Raw genomic sequence first — 16,269 nt, 5'->3', positions numbered from 1 at the left:
TTCTGGTGAGGTAGACTGACAATTAATGGCCCTCCCTGTATCCATGCATTTTTCCAACTTTGTAGTGCTTTCTAACCTGACTCTGGGTGCAGTCATGTGACCTGCTCCAACCAATGGCACATAGAGGCTCGAAGTGGGATGAAGCACTGGGGCTTGTTCTCTGGCTCTTTGGCCACTCACGTGAATAGATCCAGGCTAGTTAGTCATGGATGGGTCATATGAACCAGAGCTGAGCCGCCTAGTCATTCCAGCTGAGGTCAGCCTAGGTTAGGCAAGAACCAAGGATCGCAAGATCATCACAGCTGCCTGGCTGACCCACAGCTGACTACGGACACATGAGCAAGCCCAGCAGAAATCACCTGAACCCAGCCAGACCACCTGAACCCCAAGGCTTAAGAGTCACGTAACTGTTTATTGTTAAATTCTACTGAAGTCTGGTGGTGGTCTGTTACACATTATTCTGGCAATAGAAAACCGAAAATATGGGCACATGAATTTAAATCATTTCTTTTGCTAAAACAGGGCGGTTCAGGGCTCTGATAAGGGGATGGAGTCTGAATAAAGCACAGATGTCTGGAACTCCAGGGGTCGGGCAGGGGTGTCAGACTACATCTTGAATTTCTGCAAAAAATTTCTTGTACTCATAATGGGACCCAATAAATAATTGTATTTGCTCTGTGGCTTAATCTGCCTACTCTGTCAAGGAGATGCTAAGGCTAGGCCTTGGCATGCCTCTTAACTATGAAGAAAGCAAGCTAGACAGACTCCACAATTTATCGAAAAAGACTTCAATTTATTTCCTATTTATAAAATGAAAAAAAGTGCTTTGGGTATAAAATCTAAATGTCCAAGGTGTGATCAGTCAAGAGTACAGAAATGTCCCTGTGTATTGTTCAGTTAGCCATGTGTGCTGCAAAGCAAATGGGTTCTGGGAACATCTCCTGTACAGGCTAAGTGTGAGCTCCCCAAGAATAAAGCCACAGAGCCCCTGTGAGGGAGATGGGACAGAAAAGAAAGGGGATAGAACCGAGGTAGGAGGCCAGGAAGGGATCATTTATGTCCTGGAGTCTGTACTGGGCAACACTTTAATTTGCAAGAGGGAGCATCTTCTTTTTGACTGCTGAATGAAACTGGCCTGAGCCTGTCCAAGGAAAGTCAAATTGCTTCCTGTGCAGAGGGCTCATCACTCCCTCTGCAGAGCAGCAAATGTAGCTTCTGTCAGGAAGGAAAGGCATCCATCAGTGTGACAAGAAGTGGTCACCTTCGGACTTGCACGAACTCCTTGCGCAGCCACAAAGAGTCCTGGTAGAAGCGAGGATCGCCCAGTCTCACAGCTGTCCGTTTGTAGAAGTAACAGTATAACACTGCCGCTGTAGATAACAGGCAGAAAAGAAGCCTCAGGGATGCTCCCGAGTGTTCGGTTCAGGTAAGAACATACCCTAAGGAGGCGGAGGGACCCTGCCTCAGGATTTCCCAGTGACTCCTGATAAGAGCAGAGGACAGTACTCTCTCCTGTTCCTGGTGTGGCTGTTCCGCCCATCCTACACCAGCTGTGATGGGCGGGCAAGGCAGGATCAAGGCTCTCACTGCCAGGCCATAGGAGGGACCAAAGTGAGACCTGACATTGGTCTGGTCCTTACCTAGCCTCTGGAATACAAATAACGTTTGAAGTCCATCTGTCCAAACAAAGCGGTTAGAGTCTTTCCAGCGTAAGTTCTGAAGGAGACATGAATAGATGGTAAAAGGTTAATGGCCAGATAAGGCTCTGACACATCCAACTTGGTCAGCTGCAGAGATGCCACTTGGTTTAAAATCAGGCTAATCTCACCCGTCTTTCTTTCCACAGCCCCAAGTTATGTTTCTTAAAGATGCCTCAAGATCACTTTTGTGCTGCAAAGGGGATATCCTTTTAACCCTGGGGGATGAAGTTTGAACTAAGCTATTTATTCCATTTCACTCCATAGCCTTGGCCAAGGAGAAATGATACACATAATCTCAGGAGTTCAGTGTGGTCACTATCTTGCCTTGAAACTCTCAGGCTCAGCTCATGTCAGATAAAGGCTCAGGGTTTAATCAGATTAAGAGCTTTGTGGTACAAAGCCGGGACCTATTTTGGCTCCGGGAACCAGAGTGGAGACAATCCTCTTTAGGAAGCACCTACAGACTTGAGCACTGCTGCTTTCCTGGGAGCTCTGCTTCTCTCTAGGGGATCGTAAGGGTAACCCAATAGAAGGTTCAGTTTGAAAAGGTGACTTTAGTACAGAAATGACTAGAGAACTGAGGTTTCGACATGTTCTATCAAAATGAGTACTTGAGAAACACATGAGATGCCCAGAGATGAAAGAATTTGTGAAGCAAAAGGAATCTGAAACCATGAAAACTGGATCTGCTCTGAGGCTTACCTCAGACCCAAACGGAGGCATCTTGAATTTGGTTCTCTGAGTGTATGTGATGGGTCACAACCGAGGGCGTGAGGCACTAAAGGGCAAGCAGCACTCGTGCTTGGTTATTTCCCATGGGACACTGACACCTCAGAATACCCTGTAACAACACCCACCTTCCCAAACGGCTAATGATGGAACCGATTCAACTTCCTGTTTTAGCCCTGGCAGGCCTGTTTGTGGCAAAAGTGAACTGAATTTCCAGAAATGTCCCTCGACTCTTGGATAAGGCTGTTCTTCAACCCATAAGGTTGGGCAAAGCGCCTCATGAAACCTTCATGTACCTAGCTCCAGGTCAGACGACATCTGTTTCGCCTTTTTTTTTTTTTTCCTCAAGGATTCCATGAGATATAAAACAATGATGCTGGACTCCCAGAGAAGATATTCCTTACCCTTTAAGGATTCAGACATTCAGAGCTCCACTCTTACCATGACCCAGACATGAAGGGAGATGCTGAGGGCGAAGTACATAGCTGTCAGGATGATGGTCCCTTTGAACTTGTGGAACAGGAGGTTGACCAGACCAGCCTGGAAGACGAAGGTGTTGAAGAACATGAGGAAAATGATGATGATGTTGAAGAGAACTGCAATATCCTGGATGCTGCAGACACAAAAAACACAGTAGAGCCGAATGGAGGCCTGTGTCAGGACCCAAGAGCCGACCCCAAGTCCTAAGGGACACCATGAGGTCTGTCCTTCCTTATGATTTAGTCCTCTGAAACCCCCACAGAGATAGCATGGGCTTTGGGGCCCCAAATGACATGAAGCGAAAACTACACACTGGCCCCTCAGTTGAGTCGCAGTCCACAGACAACTCAACGAACCTCCTAGGCACTTGTGAAGAGAAGCTCATTTCCTCCTCATGTCCAGAAAATTCCAGCCCTGTCTGCAGCATAACCTGGTCCTATCAGACATTTTCATCTAGCAAGACAGCAATGCGCTTTCCCCGATCTTTGCATGGCTGGTACTTTAGTGCCATCCAAGTCTCAGTTCAATTGTCCCCTTTTCAGAAAGACTTTTCTTTAGCCTTACGACCTAAAGCAGCCCTCCCCTCCTCGCCCCAGCTACTTTCTATCTGTTTAATGACATTTTACTATTCGAAATCATCTTTTTTTTTTTTTTAATGTACTCATTATCTCTCCACTAGGATGGAAACCCCACGAGAACAGGAACTCTCCAGATTCACCACTGCAGCCAGAACTGTCTGGTGGGCCAATGAATACCTGTTAAAGGAAAACCATGTCTATGGCTGTGGCTTTCTGTCTGGAACGTGCCTCATGAAGTCTACACATCATTATGAAGGAAAAATGCCAACAGCTTTCATCTCACGGGATTCGTATATATTATTAATACTATTATCCTTTTAACCTGCCACTTTGTAATCCCCTTTCATAGCAATGTAAGACAATATTTGTAAAATGATTGGGTCAGGAATCTGACCCTCATCTCCTATGTGAACTGCTCCCTGTATCCCAAACTCTTGTCTGAAGTATGCAAAAATAGGACCTGGGACGTGACTATGTACCAGGGAGTAGTACCCAATTTTTTTCCTCCCTGATAATTCTCTATTAAAAACTTTAAAATGCTATAAATCACGATTGTCGAGGCCTTCAAAATGCTTGGTTTAGCTGTCCAGTCCCACCCACTGAACTCACATGAAGAGCACCAGCTGAATGACAGGAGCCATTCGGAGTAGCTCTGAAAAGGAATTGACAAAGAGGTCATAGGACAGCAGCAGGAACTGCAGGGAGAGCACCAGGCTATAGTTACTTGTCTGAAGCATCTTCCTTCTGCTCTCTGGGGCCCCCAAGGGCACATTCCACAGTTCCCCAGAAAACAGCTCCCCAGCACCGAGGGAGAAGTGTCTAGCCTCTCAGAATCAGAGCTGTTTCCCTTCCTCTAAGACCAGGGTCTGTTGAGGCAAAAAAAAAAAAAAAAAAAAATTAATAAAAGTGGTTAGAAATTCATTAATATAATAAATATTTACTGAGGACCTATTATGTGCCAGGCACCATTCTAGGTGCTTGGGATATATCAGTGAACTACATAAATAACAAAAAAACCCCAACTAGTCACTCCTAGGGACCCTCACCCTCAAACCTTCCTCTACGCCTGAATTTTCTAAACACAGAACTCTACTTTTGAGTCTAAAGGAATCTAAGGGTACTATAAAGAATGATCATCTGGTCATATAATAATTCTAATACTAATTGCAGTTATATTGATCACTTACCACACGCCAGGGGCTATTCTAAGCACTAACATTATTTAAATCTCACAATAACCCCATGAGGTAGAAGATACACTATTACTTTCCCCACTTTACAGATGGGACAATTGGAAATCCAGAGAAGTAAAATAGTTTGTCCAAGGTCACATCGCTAGTAAGTGGCAGAAATGGGACTCAGATCGAGGCAGTCTGGGTCCAGAATCTGTGCTCTTAACTCCTGCGCAAAGCTGCCTCTTACATAAATGACGGGCTGATATGTAACACAAACATGTTGGCACAGGAGAAGTGGGAAGTGGTATAGGCAGGAAAAGCTGAGAGGAAATTGTGCTTTCCTGCGAAACTCTATGTTTAAGATTGCAGTAGCAATACAGAGGCACCAGGTAAGAGAACCCGGGCCCTAATTTTCATGTAAGACTCAGAAGTTACTCTGGGGGTGTCTCGTGACCCCTCCCTGCTGGATTAAATTTATAAACAAATTTCGAAATGCTTCGAAGTATTAGAGATTGAGATTAAATTAACATTCGTAAAATGTTTTACAATTTACAAACTCTTTCTATATTTATTACTTATTTTTCATTCGTACACCCATTTTGATTAGCAGCTGTCATTATGCATATAATCCCCATTTTACACAGAGGCTCTGAGAGGTTAATAAACCTTGCCCACCTCACCTGGTGGCGAAGTCCCACCTTGGTGGATGTATGAACGTGGTTTCTCAGACGTTTCCTCATTCATCAAATAATACTGATAGCACCTATGTGCCAGCATCATGATAAATTTGTCAACAAAGATAATTTCCTCTAATCCTCGCAATTACTCTACAAGGTGGGAAAGAATTATCCCTATTCTACAGGGAAGGGCACAGGGTCAGAGTTCAAGTCGTTCTTCAGGTCGCAGTTGAGAAGAGCCAGGATTCACAACTAGGTGACACCCAAGCCCGGACTCTTAACCACTACCTCAGCCACCAGAGGGCTGTTGTGAGGACCCGTTATATAGAACTGCCCACAGCCATCCGTACGGGAAGGACGAGCATCTTCCTCGAGTTTAGGGCAGCAGTGATTCGTAAGGTGATGAAACAGTCTTCAGTTTGTCCACCGTTACCTGCCGCGTTCCCTTTGTCCCCAGGGCAGTATTCCTCGACCCTTCCCAATCCACTTTAAAGTGGAGCTGTCTTGGCAGGAAACCGAAACCAAAACAAAAACAACAAAAATTCCGACTTCTGGACACATTACCTACTCCTCACCAGGCACTCTCACCTCACAGCCCCATCGTCGGTTGTCATGGGGACATCTTCTGGTTTCCGGAAACCGGTTTTAAATTCCGGAAGTAGATGACATAGGCGGGCTCTGTCTGCCTGTGTTACCAGCCTGTCGTCGGCTTTTTCTCCCCGCTCTACGGCCAGTCCAGCTGCCACGTTTGGGTCCCGCTTTCCTAGGCTCGCTCCTCCCCGGGCCCTCCCATCCGCTGACCAAGGCCAGCCCTTGGTGAAAAACTTCGCATCAGCCCAAACATATCTGCTTCCACGGCATGGCGGACGAGGGGCAAGGTAGATCCACGAAGGCGTTGCTGACCCCTGGAATCCCAGGCTTGGGGAAACAACGCCCGCGGAGGAAGAGGAGTTGGGCTCAGCTTCTTAGCGCGCTGGGAGCCGGCGACCCAGCGGCTCCGGACTTCATTTCCCAGGAGGCCGCGCGCGCGACCGGAAGTGCAGCGAGCCTATAAAAGACAGAGGCATCCTCGCTAGTGCATTCTAGGGCGACGGCCTCAGGTGGGTTCGGTTGTTCCTGGGAGTCCGTGACTCCATCTCCTAGGAGCCCCGGGTGCGGCAGCGGGCGCTGGGAAGGGAGAGGCGGGTCTCGGAGACCCCAAACCCCACTGCGTCTCACTGTGGTTCGGGGGTGGGAATGAGCCCAGGCTGGGAGTTCAGTTACCTGGGTTCAGTACTGGCTTTGCTACTACCTCGCTTCGCACTGTCGCGACCCTTTGCCCGGCCTCAGTTCTCTCATTGGAAGTGAACAGCGTTCTCCGTGCCCTTTCTTCCTCTGGTGGTGGTTGTAAAGGCACGAAAGCTTCTCAGAAGCAGCAGTCAGCGGGCGGAGCCCCTCCTCTTAATTTTCACCCAAGGTTAGCCGGAACCTCCTTGGTCCCAGCAGAGGAGACAGGGATCGGTCCCGGCGTTCCTGGAACGGTTCTCTGAGCACCTGAGGCAGACCAGACCATATAGCCCGGAGGGCGAGCCTGTTATCACGCGGATGCTAAGTAAGGAGCGCTGAAATTTTAGGGCTCCTCACTCCTAAATCCTGACTTGGAAATGAGTCCTTGGAGCTGAAGGGCTATGGGAGCGTAAATCTGGATTCCTGTACCAGCTTTGCTACACACCTTGGCCAAGTCACATTCCTTTTTTGAGCCTCAGTATTTTTGATCTGTAAAATAAGAGTAGGACTTGAGTTCTAAGTCTCAGGATTCCTAAAACTTGGACTATTCATCTGGGACAGGAGAGCAACAAAATGACTTTCAGTTCCTTTATTTGTAGTCTACGATATTAAAGTAGTATAAGTTTGAAATAGAGCCTTTTCCTAAGTCTGAAGACCGAATGGGAAATACAGCCATACCTCTCATTTTTACATCTTGTTTTATTGCGCTTCACAGCTGTCGCGTTATTTTATAAAGAAACTCAAGACTCTCCACCAGCAAAAAGATCACGACTGTATTGTGATACTCACTTTACTGGGGTGGTCTGGAACCAGACCCGCTGCCTCCGAGATATGCCTGTACCCACTTCCTACTCCAGGGCCTGATCTGTTTCTGTGCAGCCTGGGAGAATCCTTTCTGCCAAGGGGTTATGGAGAGTGGACTCGATGGATGGGGGTTGACCACCTGTGACCCACAGACCAAATCTGGCTTGCCTGAATGGTTTTTACACATTTTAACACTTGAAAAAAATGAAAAGGGAAACTTTTTGTGACATGTGAAAATGACATGAAACTAAAGTTTCAGTGTCCATAAATAAAGTTGTGGGGTTTTTTTGGCACACAGCATGTTCATTTGTGAAGGTGTTGTCTATGACTGCTCTTGCACTACATTAGCAGAGTTGGTGACATGGTCGTGACAGAGACCACATGGCTTGCAAAACCTAAAATATTTAGCATTCTGGCCCTTCACAGAAGAGTTTGCTGTCTTAGAATGGGGCTCCACAAAGCCAGGGAAGACTAGGGGACCACACTGTGGTGAGTACATCCTGAAATCAGTACAACCTGCTCTCGAGTAAATGAGAGGATGTTTTTAGCATTTGGATTACAATTTTCACGAGACTTCCTTTTTTCTCTGCTTTTGTTCTCTGTTTCAGGCAGAGGGAGGGCTCATCTGTGTACTGTGAGCAGTATAGAACTGCAGCCCTCTGACAGGAAAGTCCCTGTTGTCCATTTCAAGCCTGACCCAGGGCAGGACTTCTTCCAGGAGGGTGGATATAGTCCTTTTTGTATTATATTTACTTTTATTTTTTCCTTTGATGAAAGGAAGAGGTTCTTCATGCTGACATTCCTTCACTGGGGGGGGGGTGACTGAACATCTGGTGACCTCAAGCTTCCTCTGCTTCTGCACAAACTAAGGGGGCAGCTCTGAGGCTGGGCAGCAAATCTCTGAGCTTGGTAGTTGATTCATGAAGCTTCTAGGAAGCCAGTGGCATGATTTTCTCCTTCCAGTCTCATGGAAGCTTGATTTTTCCCCCAGACCTTGGCTCTTCCTTTCTCAGAGATTATTGCCAACTTGTATCACCTTGCAAGAGCTCTGTCTATTTCTGGCTAGGTGGACACCTGGCGTGGAAAGAGCTGGCATGGCATGGAATCAGGGCCCCTGGGTAGGCATGGGGGCCATATTTTTCAGGTTTTTGTTATTCGGGATGAAATGCTGTGACAATACTAAAAAATGTGTAATACTTCACTCCCGCAATGTTCTTACATACATTTCCTCACTTGCCCTGATGACCTGTGGTCAAGGAAAAAACATGGGCCATGAAGCCAAATAGATAAGGGTTTGACACTCCCTGCCCACTTACTGGGTTCTGATTCTAGCCAATTAATCTTTCTGAGCCTTATTTTCCTCATCTGTCACACGGGGTTGATAACTCTTCAGAGGGTTGTCAAGAGGAGAAAATGGGATCATGTGTGTAAAGTTTCAGTGTGCTGTCTGCTCGTAGCTGCCTTTCAGTAAATTATATTCTCATTGTCATTCCTTTATTCCAGATGAGAAGACCAAGTCCTACACATGTTAAATGATCTGCTCAACCTCACTTTATAAGAATTAGAGCCCAGGCTGCCACCCTATCGGCCTGCCACTAGGACTCAGGGTAAGGAATCATGTGTTTTATCTCCTTTGGAGTTCTCGGCCATTACGGGCCTCCTCTCTGTTAGCTGGTTCGGATTGAGGGACCTCAACTGCAGGAAGCCACAGCGTCACCTTCTTGGGATGGGGAAACTGCCTCGAGAGTTGGACCCATGCTTCCCGCACATTTGCTGAAAGCAGGGACAGTCTGTGATTTTGTGCACTTGACCGCTAACCCTCATGCCCCCCTGCCAGGCATTTGAGAGCAGCTGCACAGGGGCCTGCACATTCTCCATACCTGAAACTACAGTCGCTGTCTGCGTTCATCAAGTGCATGTGGAAATCTCAATAGCAGGTCCATGAATAATGTTGTTTTGTTCACTGATGAGCTTAAGGAATTTAAGTCTTGTACGTATCAATTAGCCTGTGGTGAAATTGGTTTTATTATATGTCATTTCATCATAGTTCCAAAACCTGGCGATGATGTTAACTGAGGACCTACTCTAAACTCTTGCTTTCTAGACCATGAGTTCTTACTTCCTTTTTTCTCCTTTGGACTTTCCACAGAGGAAGAGAAAGCAGAAGTCTGGGGATAGCTGCGGGCCATTGCCCAATTCAAGGTATAGAGGGTGGGGACTCGAGTGAAGGCCTGACCTCACCTCCCCAATGGGAGGATTAGCCCCACGGAGTTCGTCATCTGGGGGAAAACTCCTCTGTAGAAGTGGGAGCCCATAGGACTTCCCGGCTGGTCTAGTAGGAGTGTATTTGCTCCTTGCCAACTGTGATTTCGCCTCCTGATGTTAGAACCGAGGGCATTTGTGTGAGCTCACCTGGCTTTCGATTCCTGTCCCTTTTTTGTGGGGAGGCAGTTCTGGTCCCGCGAGGGGGGACTAATCCCAGGGTTCTGGGCCCGGGGCCGTGGTGTCAGCCACGGCAGATGAGGCACCTCTCCAGGGCCAGCCCCAGGCCTGGCTGACTTCACTTGTGCACTGCCAGGTGCTGGGCGGGGCCTCAGTCGCTGTTCTTATCTAGAGATCAGGCCTGCCCAGCTGTCAAGGCCTCATGGGACAGTGCCCAGGCTGATAGTGGGGAAACTGAAACAAAAAGTGTCCACCCTTCAGACCAAGAGCAAGGTCTTTAGCTGGTGTGTGGGGCACGCTCGAGCCAGCAGGGTTGTGTGATTTCTCCTTCTAGGAGTGCCTATCAGAATGGCTGTGGCATGGTTCTATTTGTCTGTCCTGGCACTGTTGTCCTTGGGCATGATGTGCATCCTCTTCACCACCTATTGGATGTGGAGCTGGCATGGTGGCTTTGCCTGGGATGGCACCAAGCTCATGTTCAACTATCACCCAGTGCTCATGGTTGCTGGCATGGTGGTGTTCTACAGTGCTGGTGAGTAGGAGGTCAGCAGGGGAGATGTTCCTCGGCCCAGGCCTGGGCCGGGCAGACCGCTCCCTCTCCAGGGCTGGCTTTTGTCACTGTTGGTTCAGGGCTATAGAGGTGGGGTGTGTTGGTCTGTCTCCGGGCCCAGGTGTCATTTGGGGGCATCTGAGAAAGGCAGCTTCATGGATATGCTAGGGCAGGGGTTGGCACACGATTTCTGTGAAGGATCAGGTAGTAAATATTTGAGGCTTTGCAGGTCATATGATCTGTGTTGTGAGAATAGCCATGGACAACATGGAAACACACGTGCGGCTGTGTTCCAATAAAACTTTATTCACAGAAATATGTGGTTGGTTGGATTTGGCCTGTGAGCTGTAATTGCTGACCCTGCTCTAAGGAGCAGGAGGTTGAAGCCTCTGCGGCATAGTAGGTCCTCACGTAAGGGATCTGCTTACTCCTGCCAGACCCATCTTAGTCCCATGCATTCAGGGTTGGGCTTTGGGGCCCAAGAGAGCCTCATTTTCCCCATGTGTAACATGGAGGTAAACGATGGTGACGTTAATGATAGCAGCCTACCCTGTGTACTTCAGATATTTCATCCCATTTTGTTCTTAGAAGAAGCTTGTGAGGTGGGCTCTATTGTTATCCCCATTCTACAGATGAGGAAACTGAGATTTAGAAAGAAGATGCCAAATAGCTAAGAGATAAAGCCAGGATTTGGACCTAGGTTATTTAGCTGTATATCCTGTGTTCTTGATAACTAATCTCAGTTGTGATAATACAGGTAGATGAAATAATGAATGCGACATTGTTTTTTAACCTGCAAAACTGCATGCAAGCTACCTTTATTATTGTAATGACCGAAGGGCAGGTTCAAGGAACTTGCTCCTCTCTTTTTATCACTGTCCCTTCCCACCCTCCTTCATGACTGACTGTCGCAGGGAGAAGAGACGCTGAGGAGTTGATCCCAGTGTTCTAGCATTTCTTTCTTTCCTCACGGGAAGGCTGTGTGGGACCGTGTCAGGGTAATTCCCCTCATGTGCGGTGAGCACGAGGGGAAGAGGCCGAGCCGAGCCTGCTCTCTCCCGCAGCGTCGCTGGTGTACCGTCTGCCTCAGTCGTGGCTGGGATCCAGGCTGCCCTGGAAAATCGCCCACGCAGCCCTGCACCTGGTGGCTTTCATCCTGACCGTGCTGGGGCTTGTGGCTGTCTTTAAATATCACAACGAGGCAAAAATCGCCAACCTCTACTCCCTGCACAGCTGGCTGGGCATCACCACCGTCTTCCTCTTCGCCTGCCAGGTGGGTGCTTTCCACCCTCCGTTGGGTTCCCACTGCTGGATGGCAGCCATGGGTTCTGGTTGAGGCTTCACTTGTATCAGCACAAAATATTCTGTCTGCTCATTGCCTGGAGATGGCCTTGCAGGGCACGTCCTGTAGAACGGGCTGTTTAAAAAGTCGTGGGAGATTGGCGGTTCCCACACTCACCCCGTTCCTGCTTTTACCCATCACACTGCCCACCCGTCATCCCCCAGTGCTCTGAGCTAACCTTGTCACAGCACGTACCACGCTGATGCTAAATTATCTTTTTCACCTTCCCCACTCTCACCGTTGAACCAGAAGCAATTCTAGAAGTCGTTTTCATAGTCTGATGTCAGCGCTGTACAAGGGAGGAGATTTACGAGCCGGTCCTGGAAAGAAATAGACAGACAAGAATGGCCGGGTTTGCGGGAGAATGGGGTTGCAGCTACGCATTTTATGAAACGTTGTTTGTGTCGGGGGAGCAGACACCACATTCAGGAAGCTCGGTGTGGCTGGTGGGCCAAGGTCTCCTGACCCGTGGGAGCCGCTTGTGGGGTGGGATGACCTGGGGCACCTTTGGTCACACACAGTATGGTCAGGTACTCTCGCCCTGTGTCACAGTGGTCCCTGGGCTTTGCCACATTCCTGCTGCCCTGGGCGTCCATGCAGCTGCGCAGCCTCCTTAAGCCCGTCCACGTCTTCTTCGGAGCCTCCATCTTCTCTCTGGCCATTGCGTCTGTCATTTCTGGCATCAATGAGAAGCTTTTCTTCAGTTTGTGAGTGGGGTGGGGCCCCAACTCTAAGGTGCAGGGGAAAGAATAGGGTCCTCAGAAGATGCACCTTATGATCATGGGACCCAATCAAGGGAGGGGGGCCTGGGAGGCCTTTGGGGTTGGGCTCGTTCCTGATCTGGAAGGTCTTTCTTTAGGTAAATTGAGATTGGTAAATAGTCAGCGGGTGTTTATCCAGCATCGAATTGACTTAGCACCTACTATGTGTCAAACTATTCTAAGAACCTTAAATTGCCCTACAACATCAATACTGTTGTCACTGCCACTTACAAATGAGTTCCAAGGCACAGAGTTTCTTCGTAGATGAAAAGCATTTTGCAAAATATTTGTTGTGGCAGAGATTTAGAAATATGTCAACATTCCAGGTCACAGGTGGTCCTGGGGAGCATTCTCACCCTCTTGGTGGCACTGATTCTCCCACTGGGCAGAAACAGGTGGGAAAGTCTCTCAAGAGCCCGTATCATTTCATCATCTTCAGGAAAAATGCCACCAAGCCGTACTCCAGCCTGCCTGGTGAGGCGGTCTTCGCCAACACCACCGGGATGCTGGTGGTGGTCTTCGGGCTGCTGGTGCTCTACATTCTGCAGGCTTCGTCTTGGAAACGCCCAGAGGTGGGGATCACGACCGAAAGACAGGTATGGAGTCCTGGTCTCCCATGGTAAGTTGGGGTAGGCCTGGGTCTGGAGAAGGGTCACCAAGGAAAGGCGTGAGCCTGACCGGGAAGACTAACCCAGTAACATGGTGGGAAACCAAGTAGCTGGAAGGAGGGGTTAGGTTCGCTGGTGGGAGCCCCAATGTCAGGCTAGCACATTCCAGCCATTGTAGCAGATGCAGCTTCTCTGGCTCAGGGGCTCCTAGGGCCCTGGCCCGTCCCCTGCAAGAGGACGGCGGTTACTCCCCCGAATTCCTGTGGTTTCACGAGGGAGAGTGAGGCCTTATTTTCCCCAAGGAAGGACTTGGGCATGATGAGCTGTAGAAATTTTTACTCTTCCAGCTTAGGTCTAGTTTGGTGGGATGGGAGCTTATCTAGCAGGCGCTTGGCGACCAGCTGAGTGCTTGGAGCAGGTTTTGCTTGTTCTTGGCCACGCAGGCACCTGAAAAATGGGGTGAGCTGGAGGGCCTATCAGGCTGAGGGGCTTTGGGGCTTCCCTGAAGGATGCGGTGGCCTGGGTGGGGACTGCCCTGCAGGTTGGGGTTCTGTGTGAATAGCTCAGACCTGGTGTGACTCCTGCAGGTCAGGGGCCATTTTGACGTTATGTCCTTAACCCCTGTGCCTCTGCCTTTCTTTCCAGTCCCTGTTGCATGAGAGGGAGTGAAGCGGGAAGGGGCCCCCGGAGCAGCCGGTGGTGTGGTCTGGATTCCCCGCAGGAGCTCTGATCTACCCGGGGTGCCTGTCTGGTTTCTGCAAGACTCGTTTGGGCTCCGGGCCCATACCTGTCCTTCCCTCTGCTGGGCCTGCTGTCTTCAACCTACTGCTCACCGCTTTTCTTGGTGGCTTTGGCGTCTCTCCCCCTTCTTGGCATTGGCCTCCGAGTGCCGCATTTACACAGGCTCGCAGCGCTCCTGATGTCTGTCCGAAGTCAAGCACATTTCCCCTTTAGACCCTTCAGGACGTGGTGGGAAATCCCGACAGCCCAGATGAGCTGCGGCTCAAGTGCAATCTAACATGAAAGTGAGGGCGGTGATGTCCACAAAGGCATTTCGTTTAGGGGACGCCACGGGGCAGGCTTCATCTGCTGTGATCCCCATCTGGCCCACCCGGACGTGAGGCTGGACTGGGACGGCGCGAGCTGACGGAAGGAGAGGGGGAGGATGGTTGCAGAGCGGCCTCTGCAGAGGAGCCGAGGCGCCGACTGCTCTTTGCTGTCGTTTCATGTTGCTGCATGGCGTCTGCATCCACTGGGACCGCGTGGCTCCACCTCTTCTAGCTGCTGCTACAGCTGGCGCCTGGATCCCCGCCCGTCCCTGTGACTTACATGCCTGTCAATGTCAGGCAGCCCTATGAACCCTGGTAACCTGTTCTCCCAAGTGCAGACAACCTGTCCCCGACTGTCCCGACAGGGATGAGTCGCAGGGGTGCCTCAGACTTTTTACTTTCCCTCACTAGCTTAGGGCATCCCTGCTTGTCCTGAGCAGGTTCCACCTTGCTCTCTTGATAGGGCCCTAGCCCCACTGATTTTCACACTCCGGCCCACCATGAGACGTGCCGAAGTTGCGTATTGTGCCCGGCAGAGCTTAGGGTCATGGCCATCTTAGAGGTGGTCCTTGCTGAGCATCGGAGTGCCTCGCCTGCCCCCGGAACAGCTGCTTGCCTGGCCAGACCCAGGCGCGTCCTGCCAGCCTGGGCGTTGTGGCTCTTGAGGGGAGACGCCAGCGGGCACTTTGGCTTTTCCTGCCCCCTCCAAACAAGCCCAGCCAGGTCCCAGGCACCACGCTGCTGTGCTTAGATGACAAGCAGGGCAACACCTGGGGTCCAAAGCGTGCGTACTTCCGGGCGGGTGTCAGTGAGGCCAACTGGCCACCCCAACCCTACATGGCCAGATGCTGGCAGGATGGCTATAGCTAAACCTCCTTAGTGGCTGAAGCCTTCAAAGCCGTTGGGATGCCAAGTGCCTTAGTCACATGACCAGCCCTCACTTTCTACATAGGTAGGGATTTCACTTGTTTATGAAGCCTGATATTCATTAAACATATTTTTGAAAAAGCCTCCTCTGCTGAAATGACATTGTGGTTAAATGAGCCCTGTATAACTTGTAAAAGCCTCAGGGACAGTTCTAGGCCTAAGACCTGGGGAGGGACAAACTAGAAGGCACTGAGGATCCACACGGTTGTCTTCCTGGAGTTGCCTGTGACTCCTGATAACATGGACATTCCTAATAGTGAATGGCTTTTGAGCACTTGGTCATCTCATGAAGAAGGAAATGCTTCCAGTTTTATAATCTGGAACACAAACAGCTAAGTGACTTGCCCAGGGTTACCCAGCCAGGAGATGACAGAGTGGGGACCCGCAGGCCAGATGTCTGATGCCAGAATCTCCTGAGCTCCTGGGTGTGCACGTCTGTGCACTGATAACTCTGGTCGGGGACCCTGAGCAGAGAAGCCCAGGAATCGTGGGAGCCTCCCCTCCCCCAGTGCGACCAGCTGTAGATGCCACCTGGCAGTGGAGCAGATGACCTGGAAAAAGTCGGATGCAGACACCAGTGATAACAGGAGTTCCCAGTGAGTGACGCCCCCGGACTGTGCTGGCGGCTTCACCATCAGTTCATCTGAATCCTTTTCCACATCCCCACAGGACAGGTACCATTCTGATCTTACAGTCCAAGAAGCTAAATAATAGGGCTGACTTTATGTAGCTGGTTAAAGCAGAGCCAGGATTCGGAGGTGTGTCTGTGTGAGTCTATGCCCATGCCTATGACCACCGCCCTGTGCCAGGTATGGGCCAGCTGTGCAGGGTCCTGTCCACCACGCACCAGCCTTGGCAGTGCCATCAGTGACTGCGCTAGAGAAACCTGGGGGTGCTGTTTCTGTTTTACCACCGACTTACACCATGGGGATTCCTTTTCCTCCTGGTGTCCCATCTGCCCATTTGATTCCTGAAGGATCAGTAGGTCCTATTTGTTTAGTGCTAAGAAAAGCACACTCATTAGGTGTGGTCTGTGTCAGGACAGGAACGGGGATCCCAGCGGAGCCAGCTCAGCTGCACAGACCCAGCCTTTGCGTCTCAGATGTACGAGATATGCCATGATCACCTCAACGAGGGGCCGAGGTCCTAGTCCCTGGTGCAGCAGTAGGGCCACTGTTCAC

The 16,269-nt window shown here is 49.9% G+C and overlaps 2 protein-coding genes across 16 annotated transcripts; one reads left to right on the top strand and one right to left on the bottom strand.

Moving 5' to 3' along the window:
* Positions 1-772: 772 nt before the first annotated feature.
* On the bottom strand, positions 773-6,065 carry TMEM138 (transmembrane protein 138). Of its 6 annotated transcripts, XM_016134203.2 has the most exons (5): positions 5,928-6,065; positions 4,097-4,353; positions 2,871-3,042; positions 1,641-1,716; positions 773-1,370 (listed from the first exon to the last, which is right to left on the bottom strand). In XM_016134203.2, the coding sequence occupies exons 2-5, from the start codon at positions 4,222-4,224 to the stop codon at positions 1,258-1,260; spliced, it is 489 nt and encodes a 162-aa protein (XP_015989689.1). In that variant the 5' UTR covers positions 4,225-4,353; positions 5,928-6,065; the 3' UTR covers positions 773-1,257. The 6 variants fall into 6 exon arrangements, with proteins under 6 accessions (XP_015989689.1, XP_015989684.1, XP_015989685.1 ...); XM_016134198.2 differs by lacking the exon at positions 773-1,370 and having other exon boundaries at positions 1,377-1,716; XM_016134199.2 differs by lacking the exon at positions 773-1,370 and having other exon boundaries at positions 1,377-1,716; positions 5,904-5,984.
* Positions 6,066-6,318: 253 nt separating this feature from the next.
* LOC107504752 (cytochrome b ascorbate-dependent protein 3) lies at positions 6,319-15,172 on the top strand. 10 transcript variants are annotated; one of them, XM_016134192.2, is made up of 8 exons: positions 6,319-6,439; positions 8,913-9,016; positions 9,559-9,611; positions 10,186-10,383; positions 11,466-11,674; positions 12,296-12,450; positions 12,944-13,100; positions 14,394-14,480. In XM_016134192.2, the coding sequence occupies exons 4-8, from the start codon at positions 10,200-10,202 to the stop codon at positions 14,478-14,480; spliced, it is 792 nt and encodes a 263-aa protein (XP_015989678.2). In that variant the 5' UTR covers positions 6,319-6,439; positions 8,913-9,016; positions 9,559-9,611; positions 10,186-10,199. The 10 variants fall into 10 exon arrangements, with proteins under 10 accessions (XP_015989678.2, XP_015989679.2, XP_015989677.2 ...); XM_016134193.2 differs by lacking the exon at positions 6,319-6,439 and adding an exon at positions 6,447-6,930; XM_016134191.2 differs by lacking the exon at positions 6,319-6,439 and adding an exon at positions 6,447-7,898.
* The last annotated feature ends 1,097 nt before the right edge of the window (positions 15,173-16,269 follow it).

Source organism: Rousettus aegyptiacus, unplaced genomic scaffold (assembly GCF_014176215.1).
Source record: "Rousettus aegyptiacus isolate mRouAeg1 unplaced genomic scaffold, mRouAeg1.p scaffold_m13_p_5, whole genome shotgun sequence".
NCBI classification, from domain to species: Eukaryota; Metazoa; Chordata; class Mammalia; order Chiroptera; family Pteropodidae; genus Rousettus; species Rousettus aegyptiacus.
The sequence above is the reverse complement of the archived record's forward strand: the minus strand, read 5'-3'. Positions and strand labels throughout refer to the sequence as shown.

What these genes read in the sequence shown, in the direction of transcription:
- TMEM138 (XM_016134198.2), bottom strand. Translation starts at nt 4,224, where the DNA reads ATGCTTCAGACAAGTAACTATAGCCTGGTGCTCTCCCTGCAGTTCCTG. An exon ending in ATTCAGCTGGTGCTCTTCAT is followed by an intron (nt 3,043 to 4,096) that starts GTGAGTTCAGTG and finishes TTGTGTCTGCAG; the next exon opens with CATCCAGGATATTGCAGTTC. An exon ending in CCCTTCATGTCTGGGTCATG is followed by an intron (nt 1,717 to 2,870) that starts GTAAGAGTGGAG and finishes TGTCTCCTTCAG; the next exon opens with AACTTACGCTGGAAAGACTC.
- LOC107504752 (XM_036221118.1), top strand. Translation starts at nt 10,200, where the DNA reads ATGGCTGTGGCATGGTTCTATTTGTCTGTCCTGGCACTGTTGTCCTTG. An exon ending in TCTTCCTCTTCGCCTGCCAG is followed by an intron (nt 11,675 to 12,295) that starts GTGGGTGCTTTC and finishes CCTGTGTCACAG; the next exon opens with TGGTCCCTGGGCTTTGCCAC. An exon ending in GGATCACGACCGAAAGACAG is followed by an intron (nt 13,101 to 14,393) that starts GTATGGAGTCCT and finishes CACCTCTTCTAG; the next exon opens with CTGCTGCTACAGCTGGCGCC.